The 22,744-nt window shown below is 37.5% G+C and overlaps 1 protein-coding gene across 2 annotated transcripts; it reads right to left on the bottom strand.

Moving 5' to 3' along the window:
* Positions 1–881: 881 nt before the first annotated feature.
* Positions 882–16,417, bottom strand: LOC18448985 (uncharacterized). 2 transcript variants are annotated; one of them, XM_011630550.3, is made up of 5 exons: positions 16,114–16,417; positions 13,804–13,960; positions 1,510–1,724; positions 1,225–1,398; positions 882–1,150 (listed from the first exon to the last, which is right to left on the bottom strand). In XM_011630550.3, the coding sequence occupies exons 1-5, from the start codon at positions 16,294–16,296 to the stop codon at positions 1,064–1,066; spliced, it is 816 nt and encodes a 271-aa protein (XP_011628852.1). In that variant the 5' UTR covers positions 16,297–16,417; the 3' UTR covers positions 882–1,063. The 2 variants fall into 2 exon arrangements, with proteins under 2 accessions (XP_011628852.1, XP_011628853.1); XM_011630551.3 differs by having other exon boundaries at positions 882–1,117.
* Positions 16,418–22,744: the final 6,327 nt, after the last annotated feature.

Raw genomic sequence — 22,744 nt, 5'->3', positions numbered from 1 at the left:
GGCTCGCCTGTAGTTCACCAAGCCATTGACATAAGGGGTTCTCACCATAGTTAACAACCACCTAGTTTACCGTTCTTAACAATCATCCTTAAGAGGGTCCAATGCCATCTTTTGATACTTCCCAGGAATGTGGAAAAACTTTGACTCGGATACTTGAGATCCAAGAAACCCAAAATCCTCCAGGTTGTCTTCTTCAAATGATACAAGCTCCATGAAAACTCCCAATTCTCGATTTGCAATCTCCATATCAAAAATCAAAATCTCCAAAAAAAAAACCTGGCCTTCACATCAGATGCCACTATGCAATTTGCGACTCTGCATCTGAAACCTGTGTGTGTGTGTGTGTGTGTGAGAGAGAGAGAGAGAGAGAGAGAGAGAGAGAGAAGAGTGCCTCTTGAAAATTGCACTCGCAATCATCAAATCTGAAATACAATCTCCATAGAACCCATCATTCAAACCTGATGCGACAAACTCCAAAAAGAGACTATCATTCAAAACTGATGCCACAAACTCCAAAAAGAGACTTTCATTCAAACCTGATATCACAAACTCCAAAAAGAGACTATCATTCAAACCTGATGCCACCTTCCAATTTGTGGTGTTCAAAATCTCCAAAAAACGACCAACCTTCAAATCTGATGCCACCTTCCAATTTGTAGTCTTCAAATTTGTAATCTTAGCATCTCAACCTTGCCTGAGTGTGTGTGTAAGAGAGAGTGAGAGAGAGAGAGAGAGCGCTCCAAGGTGCTACAGCCACACCTCAAATTCAATTTCATTACTTCCTCCCATTGAGTGAACCATTGTATACAGTTGTACATTCCTATTGCCATTAGTGCTTCATATTGGTTAAGAACTTTGTATGATAGCCGTAGCACACGTACTGCCAGGTGGAATCTTTTTCGATTCAATGATTTATTCAAACGAGATGAACCATGAACTGGCTTAGTTCTGTTGGATACAGAAACTTTTAAAACAGATTTGCTCTGATAAATATATGGAAATAATATTTCTTTCATAGATTTACATGTAAATGATGCAGAAACAAGTAAAACCAACCACCTAATTAAAACACATCAGGATGGAAGTGGCCCGGAATGGAGCTATTCTGCTGAGCTTGCTGAAGATGGATTTTTAGCGCATAGTTATTCACCTGCAAATCAATGAATAATAAATACTCAACACACACACACACACACAAAGGGGAAGGATCAATAGGGTACTCACCTCAAGATTTCGGACCTGCTTATCATACTGTGACATGAGCTGTTTGAGGTGTTGAAGTTCCCTACATCTCTCACCATATTCCTTTATTCGTTCATGTTGGATGGTTACCGCTCGCTTGAGAATGTTGTTCTCTCGAAGAAGCACTTCTGCTTGTTCCTTAAGAATCACATTCTCCTGTTCAAAAACACTACGTTAAGGACAATATAACTCAAAATCATCACATTAAGAGGAAAAACAAAATAGTAGGTATAGTTACCATCATAGCATTGTGTTGTATGTATGTACCTTGTGAATGCTGTCTGCTACCATAGCACCAGCACGTGACCCAATACATTTTTCTAATCCCTTCAAGATCCTTGAAGCACGAACTCTTGCATCCTCCACATTAGAAGCATTCGTCATCTCCCACACAAACAGCTCCACCCATTCTGCACCATCTTTTGGGATGTCACTTGGGATATCTTCATTGGTTGATGAAGCATTGTCTCCATTCACTAGACCTGTGAATTGCACATTACTTCATTCTAAATTTCTAATCCAAACAATGCACATGCTACATGATAAAAGTGTGTAATTTTGTTTTCTTATTTAAAAATCCAATCAATTATAAACCACATTATTTGCGAAAAGATATTTAACAAAGCAGGTATAGTCAGAGAAAGAATTTTTCAATTAGGGTAGTACACTTCTAATTGATGTTGAACTGAACCATTCTACCAAACAAGACATCCTAACTTCCTCAGATCCAAGCAAATTTTCGATTGGAAAGCTGAGACATTTGACAGAGGATAAGCATCTTGCTAACTTCTATATTCATATAAAAAAGGAAACAAGTTGCTAGCAGCTTCTAGGTTAGCACAAAAGTGCTCCGAACTTTTCTAGAAAGAAGTATAGATCCATTCAACAACCAAACATCTGGGGATTAAGTCATGATTTCAGAAAGAACAATTGCACATGAACTCAGGCAGAGTCATATTGACAGAGATCAATTTGAAATCTTAATCTAAAAGAGCAGTCCTGAACAAATTTCTCAGGAATGAACAGAAACCTGAAAAAGATGAATACTTATGGACTTCCAAACCTTGAAAATTTCACAAGTGATTAAAATTTACTCAGCAGTAAGCAAGGCACACCACATTAAAGCATTCTCAGTAAAAAGCCATACTCCTTAATGATATATCCATTATGTGAGGCCCTTACTTGCGCCATCATAAGCACTTCAAGTAGTAACTATATCCTCCGGAAAAAAACCAACTGGCTCTTTTATTTCATTATGACGAAACCAAAATTTTGCAGTTAGGTTTCCCACGAATATTGAAGTGACCAAAGTTGCTATTCATCCAAAAAAAACAAGTTATCTACTGGCCAGCATTTCAATTGTCAAAGAAGAATGGTGAAGCCTTTATATATGACATCTGGTAGACCATATGAAAGCCTACTTCCACAATTCATTAACCCTAATTCAAGATTAAAAACATTTGGGGCAACCTTGGTAACAGATTATAGAGATTTTTAAAACGGTCGAAGCACAATTCATTAACCTTAATTCAAGATTAAAAATGTTTGCGCATGCAGATTGTGAATGTTATTGGAAGGCACACAAGATGTTTAAGAGACCCATTCAATAATTCAGGAGTTATACATTTGGCAAAGGAATGATCTTGGAAGAAGCAACAAATGGTGCATTTTACAACTGACGCCGAAGAAGTATTGTGATTATCCCTAAAAAAGTTCATCTTGCACATGAAGACCATAGGACACGCCATGTTGAATTGATCTACTGCTATGATCTTGATAACAGCCGAAACTTTTATCAAGTTTAGAGTACTTATCATAAACTCCAACTGCCAGCCGTGGTATTTTTCTCATACAGATGAAACCACTAATTTTGGCCTTCAAAAGTGGTCTGGAATCAATATCTTAAAATTTATTATGTATTGCTAATCAGATTCTTGCAGAACTTTCCATTACTGGGGACTTTCTTATGACATCAGATTAGTCCTCCAATAGTGGTACTCATCAATTCCTTGCTCTTGTGGACGAAAAATATTTTACTCACAGCCAATACCTGATATTTTCTCATCAAATTAGATGTAGCTCAAGAAGTAAGAGTGTAAGACTACATGGAGGGCTCCATTTCACCTCTCCTCTTCTGTAAGTCAAGATTACCCAGTTGAATTTGCAACTAGGAAAACTGTGAATGGTAATACAGTTACTTGGAATTTGATTTTCTCTATGAAAGTATTACAGAATCAGACTCACAAGGAACCTATCCACTTTACCACAAGACGAGAGATATAAAATTAGCACAAGCCAATCTATTATCTATCAAATGTCAGTCATTTCATAAGTTGGAGAAGATACACATCAACTAAAGCAAGGAGCACTGCTGTCTCCAGAAAAATATTTCAAACCTTCTGCGAAGTTACCAAATATCTTAGATTCCCATATACGATACAGTAACCCCATGTTTATTATTCCACAAGTCTGAGAGTACACAGCCAAATGTAAAAGTAAAGTTATGGGAAAACCACAGTCCATGGCGTCATTACTCATTACTGCCCTTTGAAATGATACTGATAGGTTATGTCTTCTTCTGCCAGGTCCCTCCACACCCCCGTGCCCCCCTTCCCCCCCCACCCACCAACAACGAAAATAAAAAAGAAAAAAAAAACAGAACACAAAACAAAACAAAAAAACTCAAATTACCATTCATAATTTTGATCGACAATAGGGCACCAAGAACAGTGTCCTACAAAATCCTCCTTTTTTTTTAATAAGCTGACTATTGTATTAATATCGTAAATGAGTAACTCTAAGAACATATACTAAAAATAGGCAACCCAGTATTTGGGTGCCCTATCCAAAAACCCCAATGGGCCCAAAAATGGTTCCACAAGAGATACACAAGAGAAGAAAAAAATAGAAGGGGATGCAAGCTTAAAAAATGCCTGCAATTCCCGTGGTAGAGTTGAGACACCCCCCTTCCCTTGCTAGAGCGTCAGCAGCCTCATTGGCTTCTCTAAACACATGGCTCCAGGTAACCCTTAAAGTGCTAGAAATATGAGAGATTTCTTCAAAGATGTGGTCAGGTCTCCAGGGCCATGGGGCTGCCCCAAAGGCCCAAGTAATGATGTTAGAAGAGTCACCTTGTGCTACCAGTTCAGTAATCCGGCTAGGGTCGAGTCTTCGGAGCCCTTCAAGCAAAGCCCTGGCCTTCACGGTCGTTGAGTCCGTAACTCCAGTAGGTAGGGAGAATGAAAGGTGGGTAGAGCCCTCAGAATTTCCAAAAATGCCCCCAATCCGAGTTCTGGCTGTCTTCAGAGTTCTGGCAGTCTCCACAAAGAGGAGCGAGATATTCTCAGAGCTCTCAGGTATAGGAGTTCTTGCCAAATGTGGTGTAGAACAGCAAATGAGAAATTTTTGATGAGTTCGTGGTTTCTGGCCCACAAAGAGACTTAAGGAACGACATTTGTCCACACCAAAGCGGTGGACAAATGACTGATGACACACCAAAGCGATGTGTTGGAGTAAACAAGCATGCTTGATAGATGAAACTGGCAATTCCATCATGACCAACACCCTAATCTTGCCTGCACACATTCTGCTGGCGTTATACCATGTGGACACCGATACTGATAGTGCATAATGCCAGCATACTGGTATGTATAACATGAAATACCTTAAAAATATAATATATATATATATATATATATATATATATATATATATATATATGATAACATGAATATATGAAATATTATGTATTATAATATGAATGCACATGTATCAATGTGGATTGGATCCATATTTTTAGGTGGTTTATTTTTAGGCTTAGAAGTGAAATGGTGACATCAAGTTGCTCCAATGGAGCATATAGATGCATATATGTATCTACTCCACAAGATTTTGAAAAATGCTGAGTGATATTCCCATTTTCCATGTCTGTCTCCATACCCATGTATGGAATCTTAGATTCATGGGCAGTAAGGCATCCAGATATAATTTTCATCAATAAATAACTAAATCCAGAGTATAATGCCATAAACACAGACACCTACTTAATGATTCAACACTGAAGCTTGTCAACCCCGTGCCTTTCATCAAGACAGCTGCTGCCCGGGTTCCATACTCTATTGACAAGTTTCACGGGAGAATCTTTCACGCAGCAGGTTTCACAGGTAAGTATCTCTTTTTCTCTGGTAATTAACATGGTAGTTCGATTTACACCTTGATATTCAGCTGAAACTTAAAAAAACGGGGGTCTCTTTCACCAAATTCACCATTTCGAAACTCTTCAAGAATTCCAAGAATACTAACTTTTCAAGGTACTTCAGTTTGTCTTTAATAGTTAGATAATTCAAAAAAGGAAAAAGTTCATATAAGGTTTTAAACCTTAGTGAGGCACACTTCAAAAACACATCAGCAAAGAGTTGTGCAAATATTAGAAAACCCTGAATTTGAGATGTATGGATATGAAAAAGAAAAACACATTTCAAGTCATAAAAATAATGAATTTTGTACACATTATTTGCACCATCCATTTTCAAAATCTTTTACTATTTATAGATCTACTCAATCTGCACCATTTTTGGAGCTTTGGTTCTCTTTTTTAAGGGTGGCAATAAATTTTCACGGCATAGCAAGATTTTCCAGCATCAAAACATCATCTTTTAGCATAATTTTGATGTGTGCCTTACTTTGATTGTTTAAGGTTGATGCCTTAAATCTCAACCTTAAAAAATATTCAGTTTTGTAATTTCATCAGCCACTAGCATTATGCCGTAACAATAAAAGATTGTAAGAACAGCTCAATATGATTTGGTGTTCCTAAAAGATAGTGTAAATGAAAGTTGTTCAATCCCCTTTGCAGCACCTATGCCTGCCCATAGCAATACCCCTCAACCTCATTCAATCCCCTTTGCAGGTCCTAGCCTCTTAGGGAGCCTGCTCCCAGCTTTTCCCCCTCCCCCCTCTCTCTTTAGAGAGTGAGAGGCTCCCCTACTATCCCCTACAACGGTTTTACAGCATAGAACCTCACGTAAATGTCTACCCACCTTCCCTGTCTCTACAATAACTACCGACATTTAATCCAAACATCCAAACTTTTTTCCTCTACTAGCACAGGCTCTTACACAACCACCGCAGAAGCATTTTCCACTTGTCATCCACCTTCTTTCCCCAGCCCTCTTACTTCAGTCCCAGTGAGCTCCTGTCACCCATTACGCAACCCTAGTCTGATTCAGAATATTAAAGACCCCTACGTTCTCAATCTCTCGCATCAGGAAAACAACCCTTATAGAGTTATAGCATCATTTAGAGACTCTTGAAATGTTAAAAGCCATCCAAGATTGCTTGGTGGCCTCCTTCCACCCTCCCAAACACAACATGAAGGGGATCCAAAGGTGGCTAGGGGCTATCCTTAAGTTGTCTCATGTCCACTGAAGACCTCTCACATAGGAGGATATCTTTTCTCCCTCCCCGGCCCCCAACTTTCTCTCAAGACCTTGTTGTGACATAACCTATCCTTCAAAGGTGTAGCAATGCTGGAAGGGGGTCAGAAACATTCAGAGCAATTAAAAGTACCAAGGTTTGGATCATGGCTTCAAGGATCCCAGTGCATATCTGGGCCCAGCATATTTTTAGGGAGATCAGACATCATGTGGAACTTTCGTTGACTTCTGTTGGAAGTCCTTCAGCAACCTCCCTTTGGGTGTTACGACTCTCCCAATAGAAACTATAGAGACAGGCAGCATTCCTCATATTATCCTCCTTCAGTCTAGGGGCTTCAGCTACAAGGTCAAAATCTAGGTCCAAGGGGCAGAGGAAAACATATGCCACGACAGAACCAGTGTGGAACATGATGGTACGGTAGAGGAGGAGAAGTGGTACTGTAGAGGAGGAGAAGGTCCAGGGAGTACTGTTGAAACAGTGCGATCAATAGGACGAGAAGGACCATGGAGTACTGTAGAGCCCATGAACGTCCCAAGCCACATAAATGATGATCCACAAGCCAAGCCACCACACACTCGCCAAGCCGTAACATGTGAAACCAACACCAAATGGCATGCCTTTGCCACATGCCAGTCCCCCACTTCCCCTACCCTTTGATCGGGCTCTAGCCCTCCCTCAAGCAACTGTCATCCCCACGACCATCAGACAACATCAGAATTTAATGACCATATAATAACTCACTGTTCTGGCATGAATGGCTGCTGCCCCAACCCACCTCTTCTATCTCTAAGGCGAACTAGCGAACCACCTTTTTCTTTGACTTTCGCGATCATGTGTGCGGCGGACGAAATAGGCATTATCCCCTCTTCATCCTTCAAGCCCTTGCACGCAGTGAACATGACATGTGGCAGCCTTAAGGACCAAACTTTCCTCTCCCCCAGCCCCTCCTGACCAATCATCAAGCAAGCCTCAGTAACCAGAAGGTTAGCCTCAAAACCAACTCCCTTTCCCCATGAGCCTTACATCTACCCTGATATCCTTCTCAGAGACCAAGCCCCAGTATGCACCTACCTCGGCACTCGAGTCCTAGTGTGCATCGCCTGAGCTAACTGGTGCTCTCTTGTATAAGCCTCCTGGGCCACTGGATCCACATGGCGCTTTCTTGTAATCCTCAGCTGCCGCTCAAAAAATCACCATCTCTGCCCACCCCCACCCAAAAAGAAAGAAAAGAAAAAAAAAGCAAAAAAACAAAACACAACCAATGGCCCCCTCAATCTTATGGGGCCCCTTGAAGTCATATTGAAGCCCTTCCATGCGCAACCTAAGCCACGTCGCACTGTCTCGCTTGCCATAGCCACCGGTGGACAAATCCCAATCATTACTCGCCCCCATGGATAGCCCTCTTGAACTAATTGACACTTCTGAAAGTCATGTCAATCAAAAGGTGTTCAACAACTGGCATGGACATAATCCTCATCCCCCTAGTAACTCCCATTCCAAACTGGGAACCTCATCAGCATGGGCAATCGATTCAGTCCTGAGCCCAGAGGAGCTTTTAATGCCCCCACACGATCTTACCTAGCCTCCCATGCGCCTCAACAAACACCCCGCTCTTGATGTCGAAGAACTTTCCGGCTTAAGCTCTTCTCCCTCAGGTAATGACAGCGGCTTACAAGATGAGCTACATTCATTTACAGCCGCCACATCCCATCAGTCACTGACTATTGATGAGCCTGGCCCTCATTCCCTGGATCAAGGTTCCTCCTTCAGCCTGACGAAGGGCCTTTTACCCAAGAGCTACCATTATCAGGGAATCTTTGCATTCACAACTAATCTACTGCTCTTCTTTCTCACCAAGCCTCTCACCTCTTCACCGGAAACCCTTGTAACTCACCTAACCCGTTCCCAAATATGCCTTGTAGATAGAAACAACGCCCCTCCTCCCAGCTAGATTTTGCTATCCTCGTTTTCCCCCTCCCACACACCCCACCATTGAGACCCATCTCCTTCCCTTCATCCCCAACTCCCGTGTCCAAGTACCCTCAATGCCCTCCTTCATCCCAAGGAACCCTCCTCTCCTCCCTACAACCCCTAGACCCTCCAACTCCAGGCATGCCTGCTATATCCACTTCCCCACTCCACCCTTCACTCCTTCCAACCCACAGCCCCCACAGCCTCACATGCTTTGGGCCCACTCTCCCCCTCAAGATGCAGTAGTACTACAACCTTGTCCCTATACCCCTAGAGATGAGATTCACACTCAATGAATTTCACTCTTCTAGAAGCCTCCTGCCACCTTTCCTTCTCTTCAATACTTCTTCACTAATGTCCCACCAGCCCCTCCTCCACAACATATAGAATCCAATACCCTTCATTCCCCCTATCCAGACCCAATCACCAGAGCAGTCGTCGTTATCCCTGACCCAATCCCAGTCTACCACGCAGCTCTTGCAAACTTTGTCAGTGGACCTTCCCACTTTTGAAAACTCAGATGATGAAAGGTTCCATTCTGATGTATAGTCACCAATCTCTACAAGCCCCCAAGAAATAGCAAGGATCAATAACGGTGAGCCAAACATGGGTTCTATGCTTCGAGATATGCGATTTTTTATAAGGGAGAGAGTTTAGACCTCACAAATGTGCTCAGAGAGAACATCGAAACTATGGAATTAATCAACCTAGTTATCCCAGCCACCTAACTCTCCAAATGATGATTCTAGTGTGGAACATTAGGGATCTGGGTTCATGAGCTCCAATCCAACATGGTGGCCCTAATCGAAACCAAGCTTCCTGAGCCTTCATTCTTACTGGTGAGAGCCAGTGAGAAGCTAAGGAGTCTATGGGTACATCAAAGGGGATCTGGTCATATACGACCCCACCATACATTATATGTTGTACTTATGAGCTTCTTAATAAATCTAACCCTCTTTAGAATCACGAATGAGCTTAATTGGAAGGTTTAGATCGTCTGTGGTCCTAACTCTCCCACTCATAGACGAAATCTTTGTCTTGAACTCCAATCAAAATCTCTGAGTGTGTCTGTCTCTTGGGTCTTGAGAGGGATTCCAACATTATTAGAGGGACTTATGAGATGTACATGATGGGAGAACAAAAGCCTGCATGAGAGACATCTTGGGTTTCATCAAAAATAACTCTCTTGTTGACATCCCTCTCTCAAGGGCATTGTATACTTGATCCAACATTGCAGTTGACCCCCTTCTCACCAAATTAGATGGTTTCCTTCTATTCTCTACCAAGGAATCCATCATCCTAAGATCCTTCTCTAGTGCTCTACCTAAAACCACAATTGACCATAAATCTATCCTCATAGATACTCAACCCCTTCCCAGACCAAAGAGCCCTTTATTAGATTTGAGCTCTTGTGGATGGAAGAACTAGAATTTGCACAATTTTGCCATTGGTAATCCTACTCGGTTTATGGTTGGGCTGGATTCCACCTCACCAAAAAGCTATCTAAAAGCTTGTTCAAACTTTGGAGAGTTTCTCGAACAAACAACCCCAAACGTCTCATCTTATCTCTCATAACAGAATAAAGGAAATTGAACACCATTGAAGATTCCATATCTCTGATAGAGTCAGAACGATCAACCTGAGATAGTCCATTCATTGCACCAAAACAAGAAGAAACTTACCAACATCAAAGGTCCCATGTAAATTGGGTCACACTAGGGAATAGGAACACAGCTTTGTTCAATAAGTTCGCCAGTTCAAGGAGAAGAGCACCTCAATAACCCAAATTACAATGGGCGATTGCACCTTTGCCATTCACGAACACATCAACAGGATCATTATTCATACTTCTGAAATCTCTTCTCCAAAACTGTAGGTCCCAAACCCAAGTTGGCCAACCTCTCTTTCAATCTTCTTCCTCAATCGGATTCTACTTGGCTAGAACATCCCTTCTCAAAGGCAGAAATAAGAAGGGCGATGATAAAACTCGTCCGGGATACAGCCCATGGGTCTAATGGATTACCCCTAGCCATTCTTCACCAGTTCTAGGATGCGGTTGCTCCGGATTTTTGTCATTTTTCCATGACTTCTACCATAGAGGCTGTATTCATAAGGATATGAACTCTACTTTTCTCATTCTCGTTCCAAAGTTCGAGAATAGGAAAGATAAAGGATTTATGACGTACAGTCTCTCGAATTCCTCAGACAAAATCTTAACCAAAGTTCTCCCTCTAGACCAACGCAGATGCCTAGCAAGTCATTTACAACTATATTGCTGACTGACACATTTGGACAGCGCCCTGTTAGTTCACGAGGCTTTATATCCAAATACCACAAGGAAAGGCACGGAGTAGTGATAAAACTTGACTGGGAAAGACTTTTTTTTTTTTTGAGGAAGTTAACTTGTATTAAAAAGCTTACGACTGGGGAAGACTTATGATCACGTCAATTGCTTGATTTTGGATGAGACCCAATCCAAGATGGTTTCGAGTGCCAAATGGAGAAACTGAGTTCAAAGATGCATCTCAAATCCCATCTTCTCGGTCCTCATAAATGGTTAGTCAGAAGGTTTCTTCTCGGCCTCAAAGTGTTTTATGTCAAGGTGAGCCCCGCTCCTCCTTTTTGTTTGCCATCATGGGCGACCTCTTTTCCCAGTCCATATCCAAGTTGTATGAGAGGGATTTTGAGTGGACTCTAAGTCTCTACATACATTCTTATAATCAACCACCTACTATACGCAGTTGATACAATTATCTTCAGCAAAGCCTGTCCCACCCAAATGGACAACCTTTGTTGTTTCTCCGGAGTTTTGAAACTAACACAGGGATGAAGGTTAATACGTCTAAAATGCTAGCAATTACGACGAGTCTTGAAGAAGTCAGCTCTCTGGGCTAACCCTTATGCAGGGAACAAAATCGTTTCCTACCACTTAGATCTACCACTATGTTTGGGGGTCCCTAAGAAGCAGTTGTGGGTTCACATCGTAGAAAAGTTCAATAAGAGGTTAGGAAACTGGAAAGAGCTTTACCTATCCCTTGAAGGTAGGATATCCCTAAACAAAGCAACCCTAGCAAATGTTTATATCTACAATATGCCTCTTTCCTAAATTCCTACAATGGATGTCTCCAAACACAAAAGTTTTATGCGAAACTTCCTATGGTGTGGGTTAGAGGAAGCCCATAAGTTCCACCTAGCTTGGGACAAGGTATGTTGTCCTAAATACAAGGGAGGCCATGGGATTAAGCGGCTTGAGCAAAACAATTTGGCCCTGCTTGGCAAGTGATGGTAGAGATTCGAAGTGAACAACACCCAACCTTGCAGAGAGGTCGTAGCTACTAAATATGGCTTGGAAGAAAAAAGGTGGCTACCAAAATGTCCTCAACATTGCACCTCGGGTGAATGGTCTTGCAATGCAAAGTGCAGCCAAGCTTTCAGAAGTTTGGTTAGGTTCAAAGTTGGTAGGGGGAGAAGAATCAAATTCTAGAAACATCAGCAGGTGCAGATCAAACATTAGGACTTTGTGCCAACCACATTGCTGAAAGACTGGCCAGGAAGGGTGTTCCCAGAGGGCACAAAACTCACATATCTCTCTCAGAATGCTTCTTGTTCATCTCTTCCACCTGTTTCTTAAGTCAATCTTGCTCTCTCTCTTACTACTTGCCCTTCTTCTCTCCCTCTCTCTCGCTCACTCCATCATCTCCTTTTCTTTGCCGCTTCTGCAATTGTTGGTCTATTTCTTATAGGTTAGTAGCTTCACAGTAGAACTCATCTGTTGTACTTACTTCAGCTCTCATCGTGTGGGTAGTGGGTTTTCTTATGTTGGAGGAGATATTTTTTGTTCGAGCACCCAAGGCCTCGGTTTTCCCATCTACCACTTTCTTATTCTCTTTGCTAAGAGCACCCAATTGGTGGGCAGCCAACTTGAGCATTTTGCAGTTTTGTCCACACACACACACACAAACACACTACATATAATGAACCTAATGCACTTGATACTCAAATCAAGAATAGAAAGGAGTGGTCCACATGCTTTTAAGGTAGTTCTCCCTTCTTGCGGGATCTCAAAAAGAAAAAATGAGCCTTCTAGTTTAGACCTGAGTGAATCACTTTAGTATGATGCCAATAGACCGGTTTGATATCACCCCTCAATCTGAATTAGCAAAAACAATGTCTCCCTGCATAATATGGATTCAAAACCTTCATGATCTGTATTTGAATGAGTTGACTTACTTGGCGCTCATTCTGTTGCTTGCTGTCGTAGCTTGCTGCCTTCGTTTGCTGGAAAATCCCCAATAGTTGGCCCGATCTCTTTTTTTTTCCCTTTCAATCAAACTAAAGGCTTAGTAGAGAAGGAGAGTCAGAAGAATGATATCTATATATATATATATATATAACCTTTTCCAATTATTTGGGATCAGCTACACGAATCCTGATCCACCATTCTACTCTATCAAGGGCCATACCCTCAGTGAGGCCATAAGTCCAAATATCTTTCTCACTACATCCAAGAATGCCCTTTTGGGCCTATTGCTTCCCTTTTTGAACCTTCCACTTGAACCTATTCACCTTCCCTAACAGGTGTTGTATTGGGTCTGCACTGCACATGGCCAGCCTACTTATGTCTACTTTCTCTCATTTTATCGCCTATTGGAGTCACACCTAAGTTCTCCCCAAAAAAGAAAAAGATCAAACTTATCTCTCAAAAAGAGAGAGAGAGAGAGAGAGAGATAGTTTGTAACATGATGGAGTTTAAATGGTTGCTTTTTATCTCCCCTTTATGCACATATGTTTCATTTGTCACATCCACATGACGATCCCAGCAACCCAGTCCCATATGAAGTTTTTTTTCTTTTTGTTAAAATGAAAAAGGACAACTATGATGTACATTACAGCTGAAAAGTGCATGCAGAACAGAAAAATAAAATAAAAACAATAGCTGCTTCATAAAGATCAATTCATTACAGGCACAAATTTCAAGCTTTTGATCAATCAACCGTATAGTTCTTTACTCAAAAAAGTAATATGCATCCACAAACAACTTCTACGGTCACATATTTATCCACAAGAATATTCCCATCTTAGCCGCACAAAGTGTTACTATTTAACCTAAATAACACCTATATCTCAAAATAAAATTATCAAGCAGACACACACCTTCAGAAGGTAATACAGTATTTGCCCCAATGCTGGCATCAAGTTCTGTTGTCGGGGAAACCAATTGTCCCTCAGCAAATCCCAGACATAGGTTATTCAAACTCTTAATTGCGGAATCTAAATCATGGCCGCATTCTAGCAAAGCTCGCTCAAGAAGCTGAAAGACTCAAATCCAGACTAGTTATTAAAGCAATACCATCAGCAAGAAGAATTGTAAGACTATCAAGGTAAAAACCTTAAAATGAACTTCCAAGGCCAAATCAATTGAGAACTAATACAAGATGACCTACTAAAATAATAAAAACAATAAAAGATGATATTTCCACAAAGATGTTAGAGAAAACACAGGCCCAATTTAGAACCATACAATAAAATTCATTCAATAACCATCCTTGGGAGACAAAAACATTGCTTTCAAGAGAGCTTTTTGACAAAAATAACGTCTTATTCCCATCAAAGCATTCCTGAAATCATAAAATTGTTTTATCTTGTCATTTTGAAGTCAAATTCTTATTTTTATAATGCTTTTACAGAAAGGAATGAGGCAATTAGAGTAACCCACCAAATAGACGAAAATTTGAACTTTAGCATATACCCAACCCCAAGATTCAAAAAGGAAAAATAAAAGAAAAATTATAAAATAAATAAAATAAAGATATTCCTAAAACAGGAATCACATTCATGGAATCCAAAAGAAAAACTTTTCCCTACAGCCAAAACAAATCTCAAGTTAGCTCTTTAGAAAATTTGAGAGACCCTCATTACAGTGTCTTTCATAATGTATATTAGACAAAGAATTATGTATGAAGAACAATAGATAAATGGAGAGGCCCTCATTGAAGGTGCGACATTTCCCCCACAGTACAACCCATAGTTGAAGAAGTTACCAGATAGGCTATATAGCAAATAGTCATACACTACATTGCCAGAAATCAAGCAGTGCCAATAGAGTGTATTCATCAAGCTGGTCAAAAGTTTCTAGGAAGTTCAAAAGTGATTTACTTCTGATAATTAAGAAGAAAAGTGATATTAAACAACATAGTTCTTGACAAATGGAAGCATCTTTTGTGGAAAAATATGTAAGAATTGGAATAGACTTTATCATTCAATTTGGTTTGTTCCAGCTTGGCTTCTTTTATAATGTTAAACAAGAGCACATTTTCCATATTAAGGCTAATGGAAATATTTTACTCTTATTATGCAAACAAAGAGTTTGGGAAAATCCTTCAAAAATCAGATTCTTGGAAATAGTAGATCAAATTTGATTGTTCAAGAGCTCCCTAGTTCACCAAGAAGTTAGACAAATCCCCTATGGATTCAGAGTTCACATGTACATTATGTTATGGTGATTATCCGAACATCACATGCCTGTAAAAGTGAAAGCAACAAACCTGTTTACTGGTGTGGAAAATATAACTTCAGATTACGAAAACAACTAGAAAAAAAACACTTCTGATGCAATTAAAATCTAAACAATGTAAAACAACCCAAGTCAATATCGTGCTAAGCCAACTAAAAACCAGTCATACAGAGACAAAAAGAGTAACCAAACATTTTGGGTTCCTCATAGTTAACACAATGGGGAATCTATACACAGACAGTACTCAGAAAACAACATCACAACTCTCGCATAAATGTAAAACTTCATTACATATAGAAGGTTCTCGCAGAATTATACGACTGGATTTCTGATACGTTTGAATATGTCCATACTTCTTAGTAGTTTTTTTGTAAGAATGATTAAAGTGAAGAAGATTTAGGTCAAGTCGCAACCCCATGCATGAAATTTTCCATACGCAAAAATGGTTCAGCTATTTTTTCACAAAACCAGAGTAATCAATCAATCATTATGCATTCCAATATACAAACAATCAAAGAACTGATTACAATATGAAGTTAGAAGAGAAAGTATCACAACTACATTTTTGGATCAACTCATGGTACAAATCATTATGGATAAAGATTTTCGATACAAGGGTACACATACCAAAATGGTTAAAAAAAAAAAATAAGGTCACTGCATCTAGTTTATGATGACTGTCAATCTACACGGTATGGCAAAAAAAACAACTCAATTAGACAAATTAAACCCACACAAATACCAAAGTCCATAATGATATTCATCTATACATTTATTGCAACAAAAACACGTTGAATAAACAAGATAAATCGCTGCAAATACCAGAATTCATGTAAAAAACCAGTAGCAAATCATATAATCCCCTAAAACCCCTAATAATGAAGAAGGGAACTGAGAAAACAATAGAGAGACAAAAAATAAAAAAATAAAGAGTTCAGAGATACAATTACCTGTTCATCCATGCTGGGAAAGAGCTCCCTTAGTAGAGAGAGAGGGGTATGAGAAGAGGGAAAAGAGAACTGAATGGGAGAGGTAGAATCTCCAGAGCAGCGAAACCTCTTCAAAGAAAGAGAAGAGGGAGAGGAGTGTAGCTCTTCGAAAAGTGACCTCTTTCTACAGACTGCAGCAGACATGGTTTCAGCCACCAAACTTTAGACTATGTCAAGGGAAGCCGGAAGCACCACCCTTGCCCTAGATTTCCATGCAAAGAAGAGCCCCTCTCTGTGTGAGAAGAAAAGCTTTTGTGTTCTCAACGAGAAGAATTTAATGCCTGGATTTGCTCCCTATATATTCTTTGTGTGACAGAGAGGAAACGGAAAAGAAACGGTCTTGTTTCTTTATACACAAAGGATATTCAATATGGGCAGGCAACGTTTAAAAAAAGGGTGAGTATATGATGAGAACAAAGTGGTCGCAATAAATCTTGACCATGTGAAATTAGGTGGATGCATTTCTTTTATTGAACAAAGCTCAAAGTTAAAAAAAAAAAATTTGAACAAAGCTCAAAGTTAAAAAAAAAAAATTTGAACTTTCAAACACATCCAAGCTATCAGATTTCCCATCAAATCATTGTAAGAAATTGTGATCTCTCTATTTTAAAGGTTATTTCGTATCATTGTATATAATTTCTTAAAAAAACGGATAAATGACTGAGATAGGCCAAAAAAAATAAAAAAATTATATTAGGTTGCAACCTTATACGGTTGAAGTAAGGTGCACATCAAAAGTCTTACAGTGGAGAGTCTTCCGGCATGCAAGAACCCTCCAACTTATCATCTCAACTTTGAGATAAATGGACATGAAGAAAAATAATAATTCCAAGTAAAAAAAAATGTTTTTTGTAAAAAGTGATGTGGACCATCTATTTTTTTAGATTTGCAAGTGTTTCTTGATCTGCTCGATTTGTACTATTTTAGAAATTTTATAAATGAGGATAAAAAGAGATTTTGAAACCAACACAAGGTTTTTGACACTAAAGCAACAACTCTAAGTAAATTTTATAGGTGTGCCGTACTTCTACAGTATAAGGAAGCAACCTCATGCAAACCACACACACCCCCCCCCCCCCCCCCACCCCCCCCCCCCTCCCAACCCCCTCCAAAAAAAAAAAAAATTGGTTGGATTGGTTGATCTGTGATTCGGATTGGAGAATTGGTCAGATCAACGGGTTTCAACTTCAAATAATTTTTCAAAATATTAAATATTCATAACAATAGTATTTTTTCAGTTTCTAAAAAAATTTGTGAGTGGTACCTTATATATTTTTATTATTTTATAAAAATACATTAATATTGAGAAGCCGTTTTCTTGTTTGAATGTCTATTAGTATTAAAATATATTTTTACAAAAACTTTGATACATATTTTGTGATTTTTAGTGAAGAAAAGACAGAGAAAATAGTTTTTTATAATGATTTTGTGATACTAATTATCATTTTTTATGTGATTTTTCTCTCACCACTGTAGACCTCTCTTATACACAGTAAAAATAACATTGGATATCTCTCTTTCCCATGTACGTACAAACATGTAAATATGCGGAACATATTAGACTTTCTCTCTCACACACTTGGTGGAAATATAAATGTAAATATTTCACAAACATGTAAAAATACGAACATATTCGATCTCTTTCATTGTTAACCTCGTCATCCTTCATCAAGACCATTTGATCTTCACTCTTAATGCATTTATAACATGGTTGAGATACCTACACTTTTTCTCTATTATGTTTGCTAATTTGAAGACTTTTATTTTATATTTTCCTGTTCCTAGTTTATTATATAGACTATCATATGTCTTAAGTTTAGCCTTACGTAACATTTGTTCAACGTTTTTCTTAGCACTTTTATATAAGGTGTGGTTTGTATAGAGCCTAGGCTCTAAACAATCAAATTAGATCATACCTTCAAATAATGTCAAGAAATGTAGTTTTAATACTGAAAATCTTTGTGATAGCCTTAAAATATATTTTTCGTCTTTATTTATAAAGTTTAAAGCTTCAAAAATAGTGTAGATCGATAGATCTATGAAAACTTGAAAATTGATGGTCCAAAAATGCGTTACAAAATACACTTTCCAAATCTTGAAATCCATTTTTTTCTCATGTCCATGCATCTTGATGTCGAGATGATCAATTTGATGATATTTGGGCATCAAAACAACCTCTTCAAGTGAACTTTTTAAGGTAGGTTTTAATTTGATTGTTTAGAGCCTTGATTCTATATAAACTTTTCTTTTTTATATATTCGTCTAAGTTTTTATCATTTCTATTACATTATCAAATTTTATAACATAATCGTTTTTTGTTAATGGCCTTTTGAACCTCACTACTCTACCGCTACATTTTTTTATCATGATTATTTTTCCCTCTAGTTTCTCCTAAAACTTCTTTTGTCACTTTCTTAATACAACTAGTCTCGTCATTCTACATACAATTGACTTCATGTTCAGAGTTTCATTTTTATTCCTTAGCTAATTTATTCCAAAAAATTCTATTTTTCTCCTTTTTGTTAAAACCTCCTTGGACACCTATTAATTTCACCCCTTCTCTTTCATCTCTTTATGAAGACATCCATACTCACAAATGCTATGTTGTATGGTCAAACTCTTATGAGATAACTTTATAGCCTTTACATGATAGTCGATTTATCTTCTTACCTAGGAAGAAGTCTATTTGGCTTTTATATAATCTATTTTTATAGGTTATTAAATATTCATTTCGCTTTTCAAAGTAAGTGTTTGTTATTACTAGGTTGTAGGACATAGCAAAATCTAGAATAGCCTCAGCTATTTCATTTCTTTCAGGAAACCCATCTCCCTCATTTACTCCTTCATATTCTGTGCTATCCTTCTCACTATTATCATTTAAGTCCCCTCCTAAAAATGTCATTTCTCTAATTGGTATATCTTGGACTTGTCCATCCATGCTTTTTATGGAATTCTCTTAATTCTATCCTCTAGTCTTACTTGGGGTGCATATCACTAATTGCATTATTTATCTGTTATCCTAATAAAAGTTTAACTATAGGAATCTATCACCTACTCTCGTGACATTAACTATCTTATCTTTTAAATCTTTATCTACTATTATACCTCCATCATTTCTATCCTATTATTATCCTTTCCTATATACCTTTCCACTTAAATTCTTATAGACAAGCTATGTTTACTTGCATTTGTCTCATTGTATCCATTAACTTCATACTCTTACTTGTAAGCGTTGTACGTTCCATGTGGCTAGACAAATTTTATTCTTCTCTTAAATTAGCTTCTTTACTCACGCTCATCCAGTGTGTCGTGCAAACCCTTGCCTATTTTTCACCTCAACTGGGTAGGTTGCGACATGTCGTTTCTGAAAAATGTCATAGCTAATCCTTGCTCATTTTTCACTGTATCTAAGTCCAATACAACAATCGCCTATGGGGGAACGCCCTAGCATAAGCAGATAATATGGATTTAGGATTCATAAAAAGTTTTGGCAAAGTTCATGCTAGTTACCTATCTAACACAACCTACCTCATTTACTTGGACTTGGGAGGGTGAAGAGAAAATTTAAGGTCCTTATTAGGACTATGATGACTTTCATAGCCCTATTACCATTATGAAGGGTATTTTAGCTAAAAAATGTGAAGAGTACAAAAAAAGGGTATTAATGAGGTTTTGAAATAAATAGGGGGTTTTTCAATTTTCCTAAAAAGAAAAGGAATATTTTTTATAGTTTCCTAAAAAAAAATTTTAAGCTATTGTAGGGGTTTCCATTGCCAAAACTACATCGACACAATTTGGAAGAGTGCATTGCTTTGATTGTTAAAGGTTGACGCCTTATACGAACCATTCCCTTCCATCAAACATATATTGCATATCAAGTAAAAATCAATTTAGTTCTAAAACCATTAGACTAAATAATCAACACATATTACAAAAAGCAAAAAGCACAAAAAATTATTATAAGGAATACAAGTCACACATTCTTTATAGATACCAACATTGACATTAAACTAACACTTCTTGAACTCAATAGTACCCAAAGTTTATATATATATATATATATATATACTAGCAGATCTTCATTATGTGGTTCATAATTCATATCATCATATGAATTTTAATTTATTTTTTATAAATATGATTAAGATGAAATTTTGGGTGTATATACCTAACACTATTATGCACCACATAAAATATACAAAAAATATTTTCAATAATTTAAAATGACCAAATTCCCCCTGTCATTTTTTTAGGGGTAATTCAATTATTTATATTTTGGAAAATATTTTTTATTTGTGCGCCGTATTTTTTAGTACCTATGTATAAAATTTCATTATGATCCAATTTATAAAAAAATAATTAAAATTAAAATAGTGTTATGTATTATGAACCGCATGATAAAGATCTGACGGCTTCCATTCCACCTATATTACTATTCATTATAGCGTCCCAGCTATTGTTAGCTTTTTCCCATATATATATATATTTTTTGTATATTTTATGTATATTTTTTGTATATTTTCCCAACGCCTATAGGCGAAAATGAACAGTGATTTCGCCTACCCTCATCACCATCCAAACATCATCGCACGATCACAGTTGTCCTGTAGTGTTTCAATTTTCATTTTTTTCTACAAATCTAAATTACGGGGGTATTTTGGTTAATTTATATTTTATGAATTATTTTTTTTTATATTTTTATTAGATGCGCCTACACGTTCCAAATTTCAAATCATTCTAATTAGTAAAAATAAAAAATAAAACTTTGAACACTACCAGACAACTGTGACTGTGCGATGAAGTTTGGATGGTGATGAGGATAGGCGAAATCACTGTTTATTTTCAGCTATAGGCGTTTTGTAGTATATATATATATATATATATATATATATATATATATAAGGAAACAAAATAGCAATAAAGAAAATAAGGAGATTATTTATGCAAGCCTATGATTGCAATTCAAAGTTAATTTCAGATATTGAAAATCCAACAATAAGAATGGTATATATTTTATTCGAAAATCCATACCTAAGAATTATGTTATTTTAAAAAATAACTTATTCTTAATTTCAAAATTTCAATATAAAAAATAAGAAACAACTTCATTTCAAATTTTTGAAATTTCAAAATTATCAATTTAATTTATTTTCTAAGAAATAACATATTTCTTAATTTAGATTTTCAATATTTAAAAATTAATTTTGGATTTTCAAATTTCTTTGAAACTTTTAAAATTTCAAATTTTTGATATCCTAAATTTTTAAAACCCTAATTTTGGATTTTGGTTAAAGATACATATATATATATCTATGTGAGAGGCAAGTCCCGTATCTTTAACCGTCCTTACATATGCAATCTCCACAACTTGGAAAAACAAAAGTGAGTGGAAGAGATATTCGATCCTTCCACGCAAAACAATGGCCATCTCTCTTGCGTACACAATCCAATAAAAAAATCTTTCAAAAATTAGACCAGATTCTAGAGACTTGGCCTTGGTGATCTTCTAATCTGTATTGCAAGATCCAACAAACCCAACATTCTCTTTCCACTTGCAGACTTCGAATCGGATATACAAGATCCAAGAAACCTAACTCTCCGGGTTTAATTCTTCAATCCTAGATACAAGCTCCACCAAAACCCATCTTTCTAGTTGCAATCTCCATACCTCGATCAGAATTTCCAAAAAAAAAAAAACGCAAACCTTTAGATCAGATGCCACCATCCCGTTTGTGACATCTGAAATCTTAGTGTGAGAGAGAGCCTAGTAGAATGCCTCTTGAAAGGCATTTGCAATTATACAAAGCTGAAATACAATCTCCCTGGAATCCATCATCAAATCTTATGGCACCTTCCAATTTGTAGTGTTTAGTTGCACCTCAAGCACGCCCGAGAGAGAGAGAACTCCAAGTCAGGTGCTCAGTTGAGCCTCAACCACGCTTAAGAGAGAGAGCGCCCAAGTTAGACGCTGAGGCCCAGTGTTCGCAAAATCGAACCAGAACGATTAAACAGACATGGGCATGAAAGCAATTTAACCAACCTAACCAAACAAGTCCTAAACGGTTTAAAAAGTACTGAAAAAAGAAAAATACAAAATAAAATCTACTAAAATATAAAAACCATATAAAAAATGATTAAAACAAAACACATTCAAATGAAATTGAAAATTAATGAAAAAAATAAATTTCAACCCATTTTATATTTTCTGAGGGCTATTTTTTAATTTTTTTTAAAAAGATCAAAAAATATAAAAACGAGTATTAATGACCAAAACAATTTTTAATCTTCACCATAATGTAAAGAATATTTAAAAATACATTACAATCAAATTCCTTGTTTTTGAGAATTTATATAGAATTTTTTGAATTTTTTTTAAAAATACTGGTTGCACCCTAACCATCCAAAACTAGAACCGGCTAGTATCTAACCGGACAGTTAGCAATTAGATCAGCCGATTTTGCGAACAATGCTAAGGCTACACCTCAAGCTCCATTAAATCGCTTCTTCCCAACGAGTGAATCATTGCATACAGTTGTACATTCCCTGTGCCATTTGTGCTTCATATTGCTTAAGAACTTTGTACGATACGTAA

This window comes from Amborella trichopoda, chromosome 13 (genome assembly GCF_054954075.1).
Source record: "Amborella trichopoda isolate Santa Cruz 75 chromosome 13, AtrichopodaSantaCruz75HAP2 v2.0, whole genome shotgun sequence".
Taxonomy (NCBI): domain Eukaryota; kingdom Viridiplantae; phylum Streptophyta; class Magnoliopsida; order Amborellales; family Amborellaceae; genus Amborella; species Amborella trichopoda.
Note: the sequence above shows the minus strand (reverse complement) of the source record. Positions and strands in the feature narration are given on the sequence as shown.

Coding starts and splice junctions, on each gene's coding strand:
- LOC18448985 (XM_011630550.3), bottom strand. CDS start 16,296: ATGTCTGCTGCAGTCTGTAGAAAGAGGTCACTTTTCGAAGAGCTACAC. Junction 1,399..1,509: donor TAGCAGACAGCATTCACAAG/GTACATACATAC, acceptor GTTTTTGAACAG/GAGAATGTGATTCTTAAGGA. Junction 1,151..1,224: donor AGCAGGTCCGAAATCTTGAG/GTGAGTACCCTA, acceptor ATTGATTTGCAG/GTGAATAACTATGCGCTAAA.